Below are 16,586 nucleotides of genomic sequence, written 5' to 3'. Positions count from 1 at the left end.
GTATCGCAGTATAACATGGATAGACATTAAATAAACCTTCATTCCTCAAACATATAAAAGGAAGATGTTACTAAAGACAAATACTTACTTGTAACTGCTGCACCGCCTTGTTGTGGTGTAGAATGTTTGCTTATTCCAGATTGTCCTAATTAACAAAATATCCATTCGTTAATTTGGCATTAAAAATTAACTTCATTGTAAAAAAAAAACTTTTCATCCAGTAACCTAGCTAATAGAAAAAAAGAATTCCATTAAAGAAAATTAAAAATGATTGATTGATTGATTGTATGTTGTTTAACGTCCATCTCGAGAATTGAAAAATGAAGTATGATAATTGTCATATAACTTGGGAATGAGCACAAAGTAATTTTTTTCATAGCCACTTGATTTAACAAATGTGTATCTCTTTTCACGGAAAGGAATAGGAAAATCCATTTTTTGAATACGAAACTCTGAAAAAAAATGTGTACCTGTCGTTTGTCCGCTGCTTATTTGAACTGTCGAGGACTGAGTCGTAGTGGGAGTGACGCCTAAAACAGAAATAACATCAATAACAGACTTTGAAGAAAAGATCTGGAGACAAACCTATCTTAGTTGAAGAAAGCTGAATTGATTTCAAATAGAACAATATCTAATTTAAAAAGAAGAATCCTTAGGTAGATATGGAATTGATTTTAAAATGCAACAATTTTTGTACATTTTTCATCTTTAAAAGAAGCATATCAGTGCAAGAAAAAACATAAATTTTGTATCGATTAAAACGATGCATTGATATTTCCTCAATGACCAGTTTTTTTTAGTAAGTTTAAGGCATGCTACATAGAGTTTGATATATCAGATATCAAGAAGAAATATTCAAGGGACCTAAAAATGGATATTTCATAACAATAATTTAATTTCTTTGCAACACAGCATCTAATTGAATAAAGGAGATTTAATTTATATGGTTTAAACATTTTGCCTACTTTTCAATACTTTTTTTTATCTGACTGTTATGACAACAATGTAAGATATAAGAAATGGATACAATAGCAACTCAAGTCTCAAATTATAAGTAAGATTACAACAGAACACCATTGATATATAATGTTTTGCACTTTCTAAAATAAAACTGACTGTCCAAGTGTTACAGTATAATAAAGATGGTCATTCTAGAAAACAAATATATAATACTGTAACAGGACACATTTTTATAGGGTCAAATGTTTGTGGTTTGAGTAAAAACACTTAGTTCGTGGGGATTTGTATTGGATGATGAAAGATTCCTGAATAGTTATGTAAGATTTTACAATTCGTAGTGGACATGAATTTGAGGGTCTCCTCATACCTCGAAAACAACGAAAATTATCCCTCCAGAAAACTTTTTGATTTCACAGTACTTACCAGTTACTGCTGTACCGCCTTGTTGTGGTGTAGATTGTTTGCCAATACCATGTTGTCCTTATCAATGAAAAATTTATTTGGTTATATAATATGTAAAAAAAAAATATCTACAGTTTCAAAAACAGATTTTCAAAAAAATTCATAAATAAAATAAAAGATGAACTTGTAAAGAAAATTGAAAGTATCACAATGCTCATATAACTAGGGATGAGTCAAAAGGATAATTTTATAGCCATTAGATTTACGCTAATTTGTAGAACTTTTTATCAAAAAAATAAGGAACATTAATTTTTGTTCAAATAAGTAACTCTTTTAAATGAGATTCAGTTCTAAATCCATTCTTACTCTTAAGATCTAAAATTAACTAGACGATAAAAAATCTAGGGTTAAAATAACAACAGAAAGATATGCGTTTTCTAGTATACGTTGCATTCAGGATGTAAATTCATACATTTTTTTCTCAAAGGATACTTAAATATAAAATTCATATCTAACATGAGAGTTTTGATTCTTTCTAAATAAATTAATGCTGATAAATAATTTCTCATGTTAAACGTCTAAAGTTACCAAATAAGCCTTAGTTTGCCTCAGAAAAATTATCAGGGAAAACTTGTGTACCTGTCATCTGTCCAGTGCTGCTGCCTTGAACTGTCGAGGACTGAGTCGTCGTAGAAGTGACACCTAAAACAAAAATAACATCAATAACAGACTATGAAAACAAGACCTAGAGATAATCATATCTTAGTTGAAGAAGTTTGAATTGATACGAAACATAACGATATCTTATTTAAAAGAAGAACCCTACGGTAGATGTTGAATTGATATTAAAATGTAACAATGTTTGCAAACCTCTTTTTCATCTTTCAAAGGAGCATACCAGTGCCAGAAAATACAAGATTTCTGTTTTGTCATAATAGAACGACGCATTGATATTTTTAAAATGACAAGCTTAAAGAAATGTTAAGGCTTGCTTGGTAGAGTTTGCTACATCGGATATAACGAGGAGGTATCATGACACTTAGACATGCATATTTGTTATTTAAAAATTAACAAAATGCAATTTTATAACCCTTCATTTGATTGGATAAAGGTTAAATTTATATCATGCAGAAATGGTGTTAACGTCAGTATAATCGTTTTTTAAAAACTAATTCTTATTTATAATTGTTAAATATATAAAAAAAAAATGTTTCAAAAGCTACCCAAGATACAAAGTATAGATTAGATTAGATACAAAGTATAGATTAGATTAAAAAGAATACCCATTTTTAGAAACATTTTACGATTTTTAAAGCCTCTGCAGTCTCTTACCAAGTATCGCAGTATAACATGGATAGACATTAAATAAACCTTCATTCCTCAAACATATAAAAGGAAGATGTTACTAAAGACAAATACTTACTTGTAACTGCTGCACCGCCTTGTTGTGGTGTAGAATGTTTGCTTATTCCAGATTGTCCTAATTAACAAAATATCCATTCGTTAATTTGGCATTAAAAATTAACTTCATTGTAAAAAAAAAAACTTTTCATCCAGTAACCTAGCTAATAGAAAAAAAGAATTCCATTAAAGAAAATTAAAAATGATTGATTGATTGATTGTATGTTGTTTAACGTCCATCTCGAGAATTGAAAAATGAAGTATGATAATTGTCATATAACTTGGGAATGAGCACAAAGTAATTTTTTTCATAGCCACTTGATTTAACAAATGTGTATCTCTTTTCACGGAAAGGAATAGGAAAATCCATTTTTTGAATACGAAACTCTGAAAAAAAATGTGTACCTGTCGTTTGTCCGCTGCTTATTTGAACTGTCGAGGACTGAGTCGTAGTGGGAGTGACGCCTAAAACAGAAATAACATCAATAACAGACTTTGAAGAAAAGATCTGGAGACAAACCTATCTTAGTTGAAGAAAGCTGAATTGATTTCAAATAGAACAATATCTAATTTAAAAAGAAGAATCCTTAGGTAGATATGGAATTGATTTTAAAATGCAACAATTTTTGTACATTTTTCATCTTTAAAAGAAGCATATCAGTGCAAGAAAAAACATAAATTTTGTATCGATTAAAACGATGCATTGATATTTCCTCAATGACCAGTTTTTTTTAGTAAGTTTAAGGCATGCTACATAGAGTTTGATATATCAGATATCAAGAAGAAATATTCAAGGGACCTAAAAATGGATATTTCATAACAATAATTTAATTTCTTTGCAACACAGCATCTAATTGAATAAAGGAGATTTAATTTATATGGTTTAAACATTTTGCCTACTTTTCAATACTTTTTTTTATCTGACTGTTATGACAACAATGTAAGATATAAGAAATGGATACAATAGCAACTCAAGTCTCAAATTATAAGTAAGATTACAACAGAACACCATTGATATACAATGTTTTGCACTTTCTAAAATAAAACTGACTGTCCAAGTGTTACAGTATAATAAAGATGGTCATTATAGAAAACAAATATATAATACTGTAACAGGACACATTTTTATAGGGTCAAATGTTTGTGGTTTGAGTAAAAACACTTAGTTCGTGGGGATTTGTATTGGATGATGAAAGATTCCTGAATAGTTATGTAAGATTTTACAATTCGTAGTGGACATGAATTTGAGGGTCTCCTCATACCTCGAAAACAACGAAAATTATCCCTCCAGAAAACTTTTTGATTTCACAGTACTTACCAGTTACTGCTGTACCGCCTTGTTGTGGTGTAGATTGTTTGCCAATACCATGTTGTCCTTATCAATGAAAAATTTATTTGGTTAGATAATATATAAAAAAAATATCTACAGTTTCAAAAACAGATTTTAAAAAAAAAAAATAATAAATAAAATAAAAGATGACCTTGTAAAGTAAATTGAATGTATCACATTGCTCATATAACTAGGGATGAGTCAAAAGGATAATTTTATAGCCATTAGATTTACGCTAATTTGTAGAACTTTTTATCAAAAAAATAAGGAACATTAATTTTTGTTCAAATAAGTAACTCTTTTAAATGAGATTCAGTTCTAAATCCATTCTTACTCTTAAGATCTAAAATTAACTAGACGATAAAAAATCTAGGGTTAAAATAACAACAGAAAGATATGCGTTTTCTGGTATACGTTGCATTCAGGATGTAAATTCATACATTTTTTTCTCAAAGGATACTTAAATATAAAATTCATATCTAACACGAGAGTTTTGATTCTTTCTAAATAAATTAATGCTGATAAATAATTTCTCATGTTAAACGTCTAAAACTACCAAATAAGCCTTAGTTTGCCTCAGAAAAATTATCAGGGAAAACTTGTGTACCTGTCATCTGTCCAGTGCTGCTGCCTTGAACTGTCGAGGACTGAGTCGTCGTAGAAGTGACACCTAAAACAAAAATAACATCAATAACAGACTATGAAAACAAGACCTAGAGATAATCATATCTTAGTTGAAGAAGTTTGAATTGATACGAAACATAACGATATCTTATTTAAAAGAAGAACCCTACGGTAGATGTTGAATTGATATTAAAATGTAACAATGTTTGCAAATTTTTCATCTTTCAAAGGAGCATACCAGTGCCAGAAAATACAAGATTTCTGTTTTGTCATAATAGAACGACGCATTGATATTTTTAAAATGACAAGCTTAAAGAAATTTTAAGGCTTGTTTGGTAGAGTTTGCTACATCGGATATGACGAGGAGGTATCATGACACTTAGACATGCATATTTGTTATTAAAAAATTAACAAATTGCAATTTTATAACCCTTCATTTGATTTGATAAAGGTTTACCTTATGTAATGTAGAAATGGTGTTTACGTCAGAATAATCGTTTTTTAAAAACTAATTCTTATTTATAATTGTTAAATATATTAAAAAAAAATGTTTCAAAAGCTACCCAAGATACAAAGTATAGATTAGATTAAAAAGTATACCCATTTTTAGAAACATTTTACGATTTTTAAAGCCTCTGCAGTCTCTTACCAAGTATCGCAGTATAACATGGATAGACATTAAATAAACCTTCATTCCTCAAACATATAAAAGGAAGATGTTACTAAAGACAAATACTTACTTGTAACTGCTGCACCGCCTTGTTGTGGTGTAGAATGTTTGCTTATTCCAGATTGTCCTAATTAACAAAATATCCATTCGTTAATTTGGCATTAAAAATTAACTTCATTGTAAAAAAAAACTTTTCATCCAGTAACCTAGCTAATAGAAAAAAAGAATTCCATTAAAGAAAATTAAAAATGATTGATTGATTGATTGTATGTTGTTTAACGTCCATCTCGAGAATTGAAAAATGAAGTATGATAATTGTCATATAACTTGGGAATGAGCACAAAGTAATTTTTTTCATAGCCACTTGATTTAACAAATGTGTATCTCTTTTCACGGAAAGGAATAGGAAAATCCATTTTTTGAATACGAAACTCTGAAAAAAAATGTGTACCTGTCGTTTGTCCGCTGCTTATTTGAACTGTCGAGGACTGAGTCGTAGTGGGAGTGACGCCTAAAACAGAAATAACATCAATAACAGACTTTGAAGAAAAGATCTGGAGACAAACCTATCTTAGTTGAAGAAAGCTGAATTGATTTCAAATAGAACAATATCTAATTTAAAAAGAAGAATCCTTAGGTAGATATGGAATTGATTTTAAAATGCAACAATTTTTGTACATTTTTCATCTTTAAAAGAAGCATATCAGTGCAAGAAAAAACATAAATTTTGTATCGATTAAAACGATGCATTGATATTTCTTCAATGACCAGTTTTTTTAGTAAGTTTAAGGCATGCTACATAGAGTTTGATATATCAGATATCAAGAAGAAATATTCAAGGGACCTAAAAATGGATATTTCATAACAATAATTTAATTTCTTTGCAACACAGCATCTAATTGAATAAAGGAGAGTTAATTTATATGGTTTAAACATTTTGCCTACTTTTCAATACTTTTTTTTTATCTGACTGTTATGACAACAATGTAAGATATAAGAAATGGAAACAATAGCAACTCAAGTCTCAAATTATAAGTAAGATTACAACAGAACACCATTGATATATAATGTTTTGCACTTTCTAAAATAAAACTGACTGTCCAAGTGTTACAGTATAATAAAGATGGTCATTCTAGAAAACAAATATATAATACTGTAACAGGACACATTTTTATAGGGTCAAATGTTTGTGGTTTGAGTAAAAACACTTAGTTCGTGGGGATTTGTATTGGATGATGAAAGATTCCTGAATAGTTATGTAAGATTTTACAATTCGTAGTGGACATGAATTTGAGGGTCTCCTCATACCTCGAAAACAACGAAAATTATCCCTCCAGAAAACTTTTTGATTTCACAGTACTTACCAGTTACTGCTGTACCGCCTTGTTGTGGTGTAGATTGTTTGCCAATACCATGTTGTCCTTATCAATGAAAAATTTATTTGGTTATATAATATGAAAAAAAAAAAATCTACAGTTTCAAAAACAGATTTTCAAAAAAAATTAATAAATAAAATAAAAGATGAACTTGTAAAGAAAATTGAAAGTATCACAATGCTCATATAACTAGGGATGAGTCAAAAGGATAATTTTATAGCCATTAGATTTACGCTAATTTGTAGAACTTTTTATCAAAAAAATAAGGAACATTAATGTTTGTTCAAATAAGTAACTCTTTTAAATGAGATTCAGTTCTAAATCCATTCTTACTCTTAAGATCTAAAATTAACTAGACGATAAAAAATCTAGGGTTAAAATAACAACAGAAAGATATGCGTTTTCTGGTATACGTTGCATTCAGGATGTAAATTCATACATTTTTTTCTCAAAGGATACTTAATTATAAAATTCATATCTAACATAAGAGTTTTGATTCTTTCTAAATAAATTAATGCTGATAAATAATTTCTCATGTTAAACGTCTAAAGTTACCAAATAAGCCTTAGTTTGCCTCAGAAAAATTATCAGGGAAAACTTGTGTACCTGTCATCTGTCCAGTGCTGCTGCCTTGAACTGTCGAGGACTGAGTCGTCGTAGAAGTGACACCTAAAACAAAAATAACATCAATAACAGACTATGAAAATAAGACCTAGAGATAATCATATCTTAGTTGAAGAAGTTTGAATTGATACAAAACATAACGATATCTTATTTGAAAGAAGAACCCTACGGTAGATGTTGAATTGATATTAAAATGTAACAATGTTTGCAAATTTTTCATCTTTCAAAGGAGCATACCAGTGCCAGAAAATACAAGATTTCTGTTTTGTCAAAATATTTTTGATATTTTTAAAATGACAAGCTTAAAGAAATGTTAAGGCTTGCTTGGTAGAGTTTGCTACATCGGATATAACGAGGAGGTATCATGACACTTAGACATGCATATTTGTTATTTAAAAATTAACAAAATGCAATTTTATAACCCTTCATTTGATTGGATAAAGGGTTACCTTACGTAATGTAGAAATGGTGTTTACGTCAGAATAATCGTTTTTTAAAATTTAATTCTTATTGATAATTGTTAAATATATAAAAAAAATGTTTCAAAAGCTACCCAAGATACAAAGTATAGATTAGATTAAAAAGTATACCCATTTTTAGAAACATTTTACGATTTTTAAAGCCTCTGCAGTCTCTTACCAAGTATCGCAGTATAACATGGATAGACATTAAATAAACCTTCATTCCTCAAACATATAAAAGGAAGATGTTACTAAAGACAAATACTTACTTGTAACTGCTGCACCGCCTTGCTGTGGTGTAGAATGTTTGCTTATTCCAGATTGTCCTAATTAACAAAATATCCATTCGTTAATTTGGCATTAAAAATTAACTTTATTGTAAAAAAAAACTTTTCATCCAGTAACCTAGTTAATAGAAAAAAAAGAATTCCATTAAAGAAAATTAAAAATGAATTGATTGATTGTAAAGTCCATCTCGAGAATTGAAAAATGATTGATAATTGTCATATAACTTGTATGTTGTTTAACGTCCATCTCGAGAATTGAAAAATGAAGTATGATAATTGTCATATAACTTGGGAATGAGCACAAAGTAATTTTTTTCATAGCCACTTGATTTAACAAATGTGTATCTCTTTTCACGGAAAGGAATAGGAAAATCCATTTTTTGAATACGAAACTCTGAAAAAAAATGTGTACCTGTCGTTTGTCCGCTGCTTATTTGAACTGTCGAGGACTGAGTCGTAGTGGGAGTGACGCCTAAAACAGAAATAACATCAATAACAGACTTTGAAGAAAAGATCTGGAGACAAACCTATCTTAGTTGAAGAAAGCTGAATTGATTTCAAATAGAACAATATCTAATTTAAAAAGAAGAATCCTTAGGTAGATATGGAATTGATTTTAAAATGCAACAATTTTTGTACATTTTTCATCTTTAAAAGAAGCATATCAGTGCAAGAAAAAACATAAATTTTGTATCGATTAAAACGATGCATTGATATTTCCTCAATGACCAGTTTTTTTTAGTAAGTTTAAGGCATGCTACATAGAGTTTGATATATCAGATATCAAGAAGAAATATTCAAGGGACCTAAAAATGGATATTTCATAACAATAATTTAATTTCTTTGCAACACAGCATCTAATTGAAAAAGGAGAGTTAATTTATATGGTTTAAACATTTTGCCTACTTTTCAATACTTTTTTTTTATCTGACTGTTATGACAACAATGTAAGATATAAGAAATGGAAACAATAGCAACTCAAGTCTCAAATTATAAGTAAGATTACAACAGAACACCATTGATATATAATGTTTTGCACTTTCTAAAATAAAACTGACTGTCCAAGTGTTACAGTATAATAAAGATGGTCATTCTAGAAAACAAATATATAATACTGTAACAGGACACATTTTTATAGGGTCAAATGTTTGTGGTTTGAGTAAAAACACTTAGTTCGTGGGGATTTGTATTGGATGATGAAAGATTCCTGAATAGTTATGTAAGATTTTACAATTCGTAGTGGACATGAATTTGAGGGTCTCCTCATACCTCGAAAACAACGAAAATTATCCCTCCAGAAAACTTTTTGATTTCACAGTACTTACCAGTTACTGCTGTACCGCCTTGTTGTGGTGTAGATTGTTTGCCAATACCATGTTGTCCTTATCAATGAAAAATTTATCTGCTTATATAATATGTAAAAAAAAAATCTACAGTTTCAAAAACAGATTTTCAAAAAAAAAAAATAAATAAATAAAATAAAAGATGACCTTGTAAAGAAAATTGAAAGTATCACAATGCTCATATAACTAGGAATGAGTCAAAAGGATAATTTTATAGCCATTAGATTTACGCTAATTTGTAGAACTTTTTATCAAAAAAATAAGGAACATTAATTTTTGTTCAAATAAGTAACTCTTTTAAATGAGATTCAGTTCTAAATCCATTCTTACTCTTAAGATCTAAAATTAACTAGACGATAAAAAATCTAGGGTTAAAATAACAACAGAAAGATATGCGTTTTCTGGTATACGTTGCATTCAGGATGTAAATTCATACATTTTTTTCTCAAAGGATACTTAAATATAAAATTCATATCTAACATGAGAGTTTTGATTCTTTCTAAATAAATTAATGCTGATAAATAATTTCTCATGTTAAACGTCTAAAGTTACCAAATAAGCCTTAGTTTGCCTCAGAAAAATTATCAGGGAAAACTTGTGTACCTGTCATCTGTCCAGTGCTGCTGCCTTGAACTGTCGAGGACTGAGTCGTCGTAGAAGTGACACCTAAAACAAAAATAACATCAATAACAGACTATGAAAACAAGACCTAGAGATAATCATATCTTAGTTGAAGAAGTTTGAATTGATACGAAACATAACGATATCTTATTTAAAAGAAGAACCCTACGGTAGATGTTGAATTGATATTAAAATGTAACAATGTTTGCAAATTTTTCATCTTTCAAAGGAGCAAACCAGTGCCAGAAAATACAAGATTTCTGTTTTGTCATAATAGAACGACGCATTGATATTTTTAAAATGACAAGCTTAAAGAAATTTTAAGGCTTGCTTGGTAGAGTTTGCTACATCGGATATGACGAGGAGGTATCATGACACTTAGACATGCATATTTGTTATTAAAAAATTAACAAAACGCAATTTTATAACCCTTCATTTGATTGGATAAAGGGTTAATTTATGTAATGTAGAAATGGTGTTTACGTCAGAATAATCGTTTTTTAAAAACTAATTCTTATTTATAATTGTTAAATATATATAAAAAAAAATGTTTCAAAAGCTACCCAAGATACAAGGTATAGATTAGATTAGATACAAAGTATAGATTAGATTAAAAAGAATACCCATTTTTAGAAACATTTTACGATTTTTAAAGCCTCTGCAGTCTCTTACCAAGTATCGCAGTATAACATGGATAGACATTAAATAAACCTTCATTCCTCAAACATATAAAAGGAAGATGTTACTAAAGACAAATACTTACTTGTAACTGCTGCACCGCCTTGTTGTGGTGTAGAATGTTTGCTTATTCCAGATTGTCCTAATTAACAAAATATCCATTCGTTAATTTGGCATTAAAAATTAACTTCATTGTAAAAAAAAACTTTTCATCCAGTAACCTAGCTAATAGAAAAAAAGAATTCCATTAAAGAAAATTAAAAATGATTGATTGATTGATTGTATGTTGTTTAACGTCCATCTCGAGAATTGAAAAATGAAGTATGATAATTGTCATATAACTTGGGAATGAGCACAAAGTAATTTTTTTCATAGCCACTTGATTTAACAAATGTGTATCTCTTTTCACGGAAAGGAATAGGAAAATCCATTTTTTGAATACGAAACTCTGAAAAAAAATGTGTACCTGTCGTTTGTCCGCTGCTTATTTGAACTGTCGAGGACTGAGTCGTAGTGGGAGTGACGCCTAAAACAGAAATAACATCAATAACAGACTTTGAAGAAAAGATCTGGAGACAAACCTATCTTAGTTGAAGAAAGCTGAATTGATTTCAAATAGAACAATATCTAATTTAAAAAGAAGAATCCTTAGGTAGATATGGAATTGATTTTAAAATGCAACAATTTTTGTACATTTTTCATCTTTAAAAGAAGCATATCAGTGCAAGAAAAAACATAAATTTTGTATCGATTAAAACGATGCATTGATATTTCCTCAATGACCAGTTTTTTTTAGTAAGTTTAAGGCATGCTACATAGAGTTTGATATATCAGATATCAAGAAGAAATATTCAAGGGACCTAAAAATGGATATTTCATAACAATAATTTAATTTCTTTGCAACACAGCATCTAATTGAATAAAGGAGAGTTAATTTATAGGGTTTAAACATTTTGCCTACTTTTCAATACTTTTTTTTATCTGACTGTTATGACAACAATGTAAGATATAAGAAATGGATACAATAGCAACTCAAGTCTCAAATTATAAGTAAGATTACAACAGAACACCATTGATATATAATGTTTTGCACTTTCTAAAATAAAACTGACTGTCCAAGTGTTACAGTATAATAAAGATGGTCATTCTAGAAAACAAATATATAATACTGTAACAGGACACATTTTTATAGGGTCAAATGTTTGTGGTTTGAGTAAAAACACTTAGTTCGTGGGGATTTGTATTGGATGATGAAAGATTCCTGAATAGTTATGTAAGATTTTACAATTCGTAGTGGACATGAATTTGAGGGTCTCCTCATACCTCGAAAACAACGAAAATTATCCCTCCAGAAAACTTTTTGATTTCACAGTACTTACCAGTTACTGCTGTACCGCCTTGTTGTGGTGTAGATTGTTTGCCAATACCATGTTGTCCTTATCAATGAAAAATTTATTTGGTTATATAATATGTAAAAAAAAAATCTACAGTTTCAAAAACAGATTTTCAAAAAAAAAAATAAATAAATAAAATAAAAGATGACCTTGTAAAGAAAATTGAAAGTATCACAATGCTCATATAACTAGGGATGAGTCAAAAGGATAATTTTATAGCCATTAGATTTACGCTAATTTGTAGAACTTTTTATAAAAAAAAAATAAGGAACATTAATTTTTGTTCAAATAAGTAACTCTTTTAAATGAGATTCAGTTCTAAATCCATTCTTACTCTTAAGATCTAAAATTAACTAGACGATAAAAAATCTAGGGTTAAAATAACAACAGAAAGATATGCGTTTTCTGGTATACGTTGCATTCAGGATGTAAATTCATACATTTTTTTCTCAAAGGATACTTAAATATAAAATTCATATCTAACATGAGAGTTTTGATTCTTTCTAAATAAATTAATGCTGATAAATAATTTCTCATGTTAAACGTCTAAAGTTACCAAATAAGCCTTAGTTTGCCTCAGAAAAATTATCAGGGAAAACTTGTGTACCTGTCATCTGTCCAGTGCTGCTGCCTTGAACTGTGGAGGACTGAGTCGTCGTAGAAGTGACACCTAAAACAAAAATAACATCAATAACAGACTATGAAAACAAGACCTAGAGATAATCATATCTTAGTTGAAGAAGTTTGAATTGATACGAAACATAACGATATCTTATTTAAAAGAAGAACCCTACGGTAGATGTTGAATTGATATTAAAATGTAACAATGTTTGCAAATTTTTCATCTTTCAAAGGAGCATACCAGTGCCAGAAAATACAAGATTTCTGTTTTGTCATAAAATATTTTTCAAATGACAAGCTTAAAGAAATTTTAATGCTTGCTTGGTAGAGTTTGCTACATCGGATATAACGAGGAGGTATCATGACACTTAGACATGCATATTTGTTATTTAAAAATTAACAAAATGCAATTTTATAACCCTTCATTTGATTTGATAAAGGTTTACCTTATGTAATGTAGAAATGGTGTTTACGTCAGAATAATCGTTTTTTTTAAATTTAATTCTTATTGATAATTGTTAAATATATAACAAAATGTTTCAAAAACTACCCAAGATACAAAGTATAGATTACATTAAAAAGTAAACCCATTTTTAGAAACATTTTACGATTTTTAAGTCTCTGCAGTCTCTTACCAAGTATCGCAGTATAACATAGATAGACATTAAATAAAACTTCATTCCTCAAACATATAAAAGGAAGATGTTACTAAAGACAAATACTTACTTGTAACTGCTGCACCGCCTTGTTGTGGTGTAGAATGTTTGCTTATTCCAGATTGTCCTAATTAACAAAATATCCATTCGTTAATTTGGCATTAAAAATTAACTTCATTGTAAAAAAAAAACTTTTCATCCAGTAACCTAGCTAATAGAAAAAAAGAATTCCATTAAAGAAAATTAAAAATGATTGATTGATTGATTGTATGTTGTTTAACGTCCATCTCGAGAATTGAAAAATGAAGTATGATAATTGTCATATAACTTGGGAATGAGCACAAAGTAATTTTTTTCATAGCCACTTGATTTAACAAATGTGTATCTCTTTTCACGGAAAGGAATAGGAAAATCCATTTTTTGAATACGAAACTCTGAAAAAAAATGTGTACCTGTCGTTTGTCCGCTGCTTATTTGAACTGTCGAGGACTGAGTCGTAGTGGGAGTGACGCCTAAAACAGAAATAACATCAATAACAGACTTTGAAGAAAAGATCTGGAGACAAACCTATCTTAGTTGAAGAAAGCTGAATTGATTTCAAATAGAACAATATCTAATTTAAAAAGAAGAATCCTTAGGTAGATATGGAATTGATTTTAAAATGCAACAATTTTTGTACATTTTTCATCTTTAAAAGAAGCATATCAGTGCAAGAAAAAACATAAATTTTGTATCGATTAAAACGATGCATTGATATTTCCTCAATGACCAGTTTTTTTTAGTAAGTTTAAGGCATGCTACATAGAGTTTGATATATCAGATATCAAGAAGAAATATTCAAGGGACCTAAAAATGGATATTTCATAACAATAATTTAATTTCTTTGCAACACAGCATCTAATTGAAAAAAGGAGAGTTAATTTATATGGTTTAAACATTTTGCCTACTTTTCAATACTTTTTTTTTATCTGACTGTTATGACAACAATGTAAGATATAAGAAATGGATACAATAGCAACTCAAGTCTCAAATTATAAGTAAGATTACAACAGAACACCATTGATATATAATGTTTTGCACTTTCTAAAATAAAACTGACTGTCCAAGTGTTACAGTATAATAAAGATGGTCATTCTAGAAAACAAATATATAATACTGTAACAGGACACATTTTTATAGGGTCAAATGTTTGTGGTTTGAGTAAAAACACTTAGTTCGTGGGGATTTGTATTGGATGATGAAAGATTCCTGAATAGTTATGTAAGATTTTACAATTCGTAGTGGACATGAATTTGAGGGTCTCCTCATACCTCGAAAACAACGAAAATTATCCCTCCAGAAAACTTTTTGATTTCACAGTACTTACCAGTTACTGCTGTACCGCCTTGTTGTGGTGTAGATTGTTTGCCAATACCATGTTGTCCTTATCAATGAAAAATTTATCTGGTTATATAATATGTAAAAAAAATCTACAGTTTCAAAAACAGATTTTCAAAAAAAAGAAAAAAAATAAATAAAATAAAAGATGACCTTGTAAAGTAAATTGAATGTATCACATTGCTCATATAACTAGGGATGAGTCAAAAGGATAATTTTATAGCCATTAGATTTACGCTAATTTGTAGAACTTTTTATCAAAAAAATAAGGAACATTAATTTTTGTTCAAATAAGTAACTCTTTTAAATGAGATTCAGTTCTAAATCCATTCTTACTCTTAAGATCTAAAATTAACTAGACGATAAAAAATCTAGGGTTAAAATAACAACAGAAAGATATGCGTTTTCTGGTATACGTTGCATTCAGGATGTAAATTCATACATTTTTTTCTCAAAGGATACTTAAATATAAAATTCATATCTAACATGAGAGTTTTGATTCTTTCTAAATAAATTAATGCTGATAAATAATTTCTCATGTTAAACGTCTAAAGTTACCAAATAAGCCTTAGTTTGCCTCAGAAAAATTATCAGGGAAAACTTGTGTACCTGTCATCTGTCCAGTGCTGCTGCCTTGAACTGTCGAGGACTGAGTCGTCGTAGAAGTGACACCTAAAACAAAAATAACATCAATAACAGACTATGAAAACAAGACCTAGAGATAATCATATCTTAGTTGAAGAAGTTTGAATTGATACGAAACATAACGATATCTTATTTAAAAGAAGAACCCTACGGTAGATGTTGAATTGATATTAAAATGTAACAATGTTTGCAAATTTTTCATCTTTCAAAGGAGCATACCAGTGCCAGAAAATACAAGATTTCTGTTTTGTCATAATAGAACGACGCATTGATATTTTTAAAATGACAAGCTTAAAGAAATTTTAAGGCTTGCTTGGTAGAGTTTGCTACATCGGATATGACGAGGAGGTATCATGACACTTAGACATGCATATTTGTTATTTAAAAATTAACAAAATGCAATTTTATAACCCTTCATTTGATTTGATAAAGGTTTACCTTATGTAATGTAGAAATGGTGTTTACGTCAGAATAATCGTTTTTTAAAAACTAATTCTTATTTATAATTGTTAAATATATAAAAAAAAAAATGTTTCAAAAGTTACCCAAGATACAAAGTATAGATTAGATTAAAAAGAATACCCATTTTTAAAAACATTTTACGATTTTTAAAGCCTCTGCAGTCTCTTACCAAGTATCGCAGTATAACATGGATAGACATTAAATAAACCTTCATTCCTCAAACATATAAAAGGAAGATGTTACTAAAGACAAATACTTACTTGTAACTGCTGCACCGCCTTGTTGTGGTGTAGAATGTTTGCTTATTCCAGATTGTCCTAATTAACAAAATATCCATTCGTTAATTTGGCATTAAAAATTAACTTCATTGTAAAAAAAAAACTTTTCATCCAGTAACCTAGCTAATAGAAAAAAAGAATTCCATTAAAGAAAATTAAAAATGATTGATTGATTGATTGTATGTTGTTTAACGTCCATCTCGAGAATTGAAAAATGAAGTATGATAATTGTCATATAACTTGGGAATGAGCACAAAGTAATTTTTTTCATAGCCACTTGATTTAACAAATGTGTATCTCTTTTCACGGAAAGGAATAGGAAAATCCATTTTTTGAATACGAAACTCTGAAAAAAAATGTGTACCTGTCGTTTGTC

The 16,586-nt window shown here is 29.0% G+C and overlaps 1 protein-coding gene across 1 annotated transcript; it reads right to left on the bottom strand.

The window, feature by feature from the left end:
• Nucleotides 1–88: 88 nt before the first annotated feature.
• Nucleotides 89–16,056, bottom strand: LOC134246904 (mucin-2-like; the record flags this gene model as incomplete). The annotated part of the gene is made up of 25 exons (XM_062729251.1): nt 16,053–16,056; nt 15,435–15,497; nt 14,815–14,871; nt 13,901–13,960; nt 13,519–13,575; nt 12,779–12,841; nt 12,157–12,213; nt 11,244–11,303; nt 10,863–10,919; nt 10,082–10,144; nt 9,461–9,517; nt 8,548–8,607; nt 8,118–8,174; nt 7,370–7,432; nt 6,752–6,808; nt 5,839–5,898; nt 5,458–5,514; nt 4,701–4,763; nt 4,082–4,138; nt 3,169–3,228; nt 2,786–2,842; nt 2,002–2,064; nt 1,384–1,440; nt 471–530; nt 89–145 (listed from the first exon to the last, which is right to left on the bottom strand). Coding segments are annotated over exons 1-25 (1,426 nt in total), but the record flags the coding sequence as incomplete, so codon positions are not given.
• Nucleotides 16,057–16,586: the final 530 nt, after the last annotated feature.

This window comes from Saccostrea cucullata, unplaced genomic scaffold (assembly GCF_032062105.1).
Source record: "Saccostrea cucullata isolate Sc308-1 unplaced genomic scaffold, CSIRO_AGI_Scuc_v1 ctg111, whole genome shotgun sequence".
In the NCBI taxonomy this organism is placed as follows: domain Eukaryota; kingdom Metazoa; phylum Mollusca; class Bivalvia; order Ostreida; family Ostreidae; genus Saccostrea; species Saccostrea cuccullata.
This window is presented reverse-complemented; position numbering and strand designations above follow the sequence as displayed.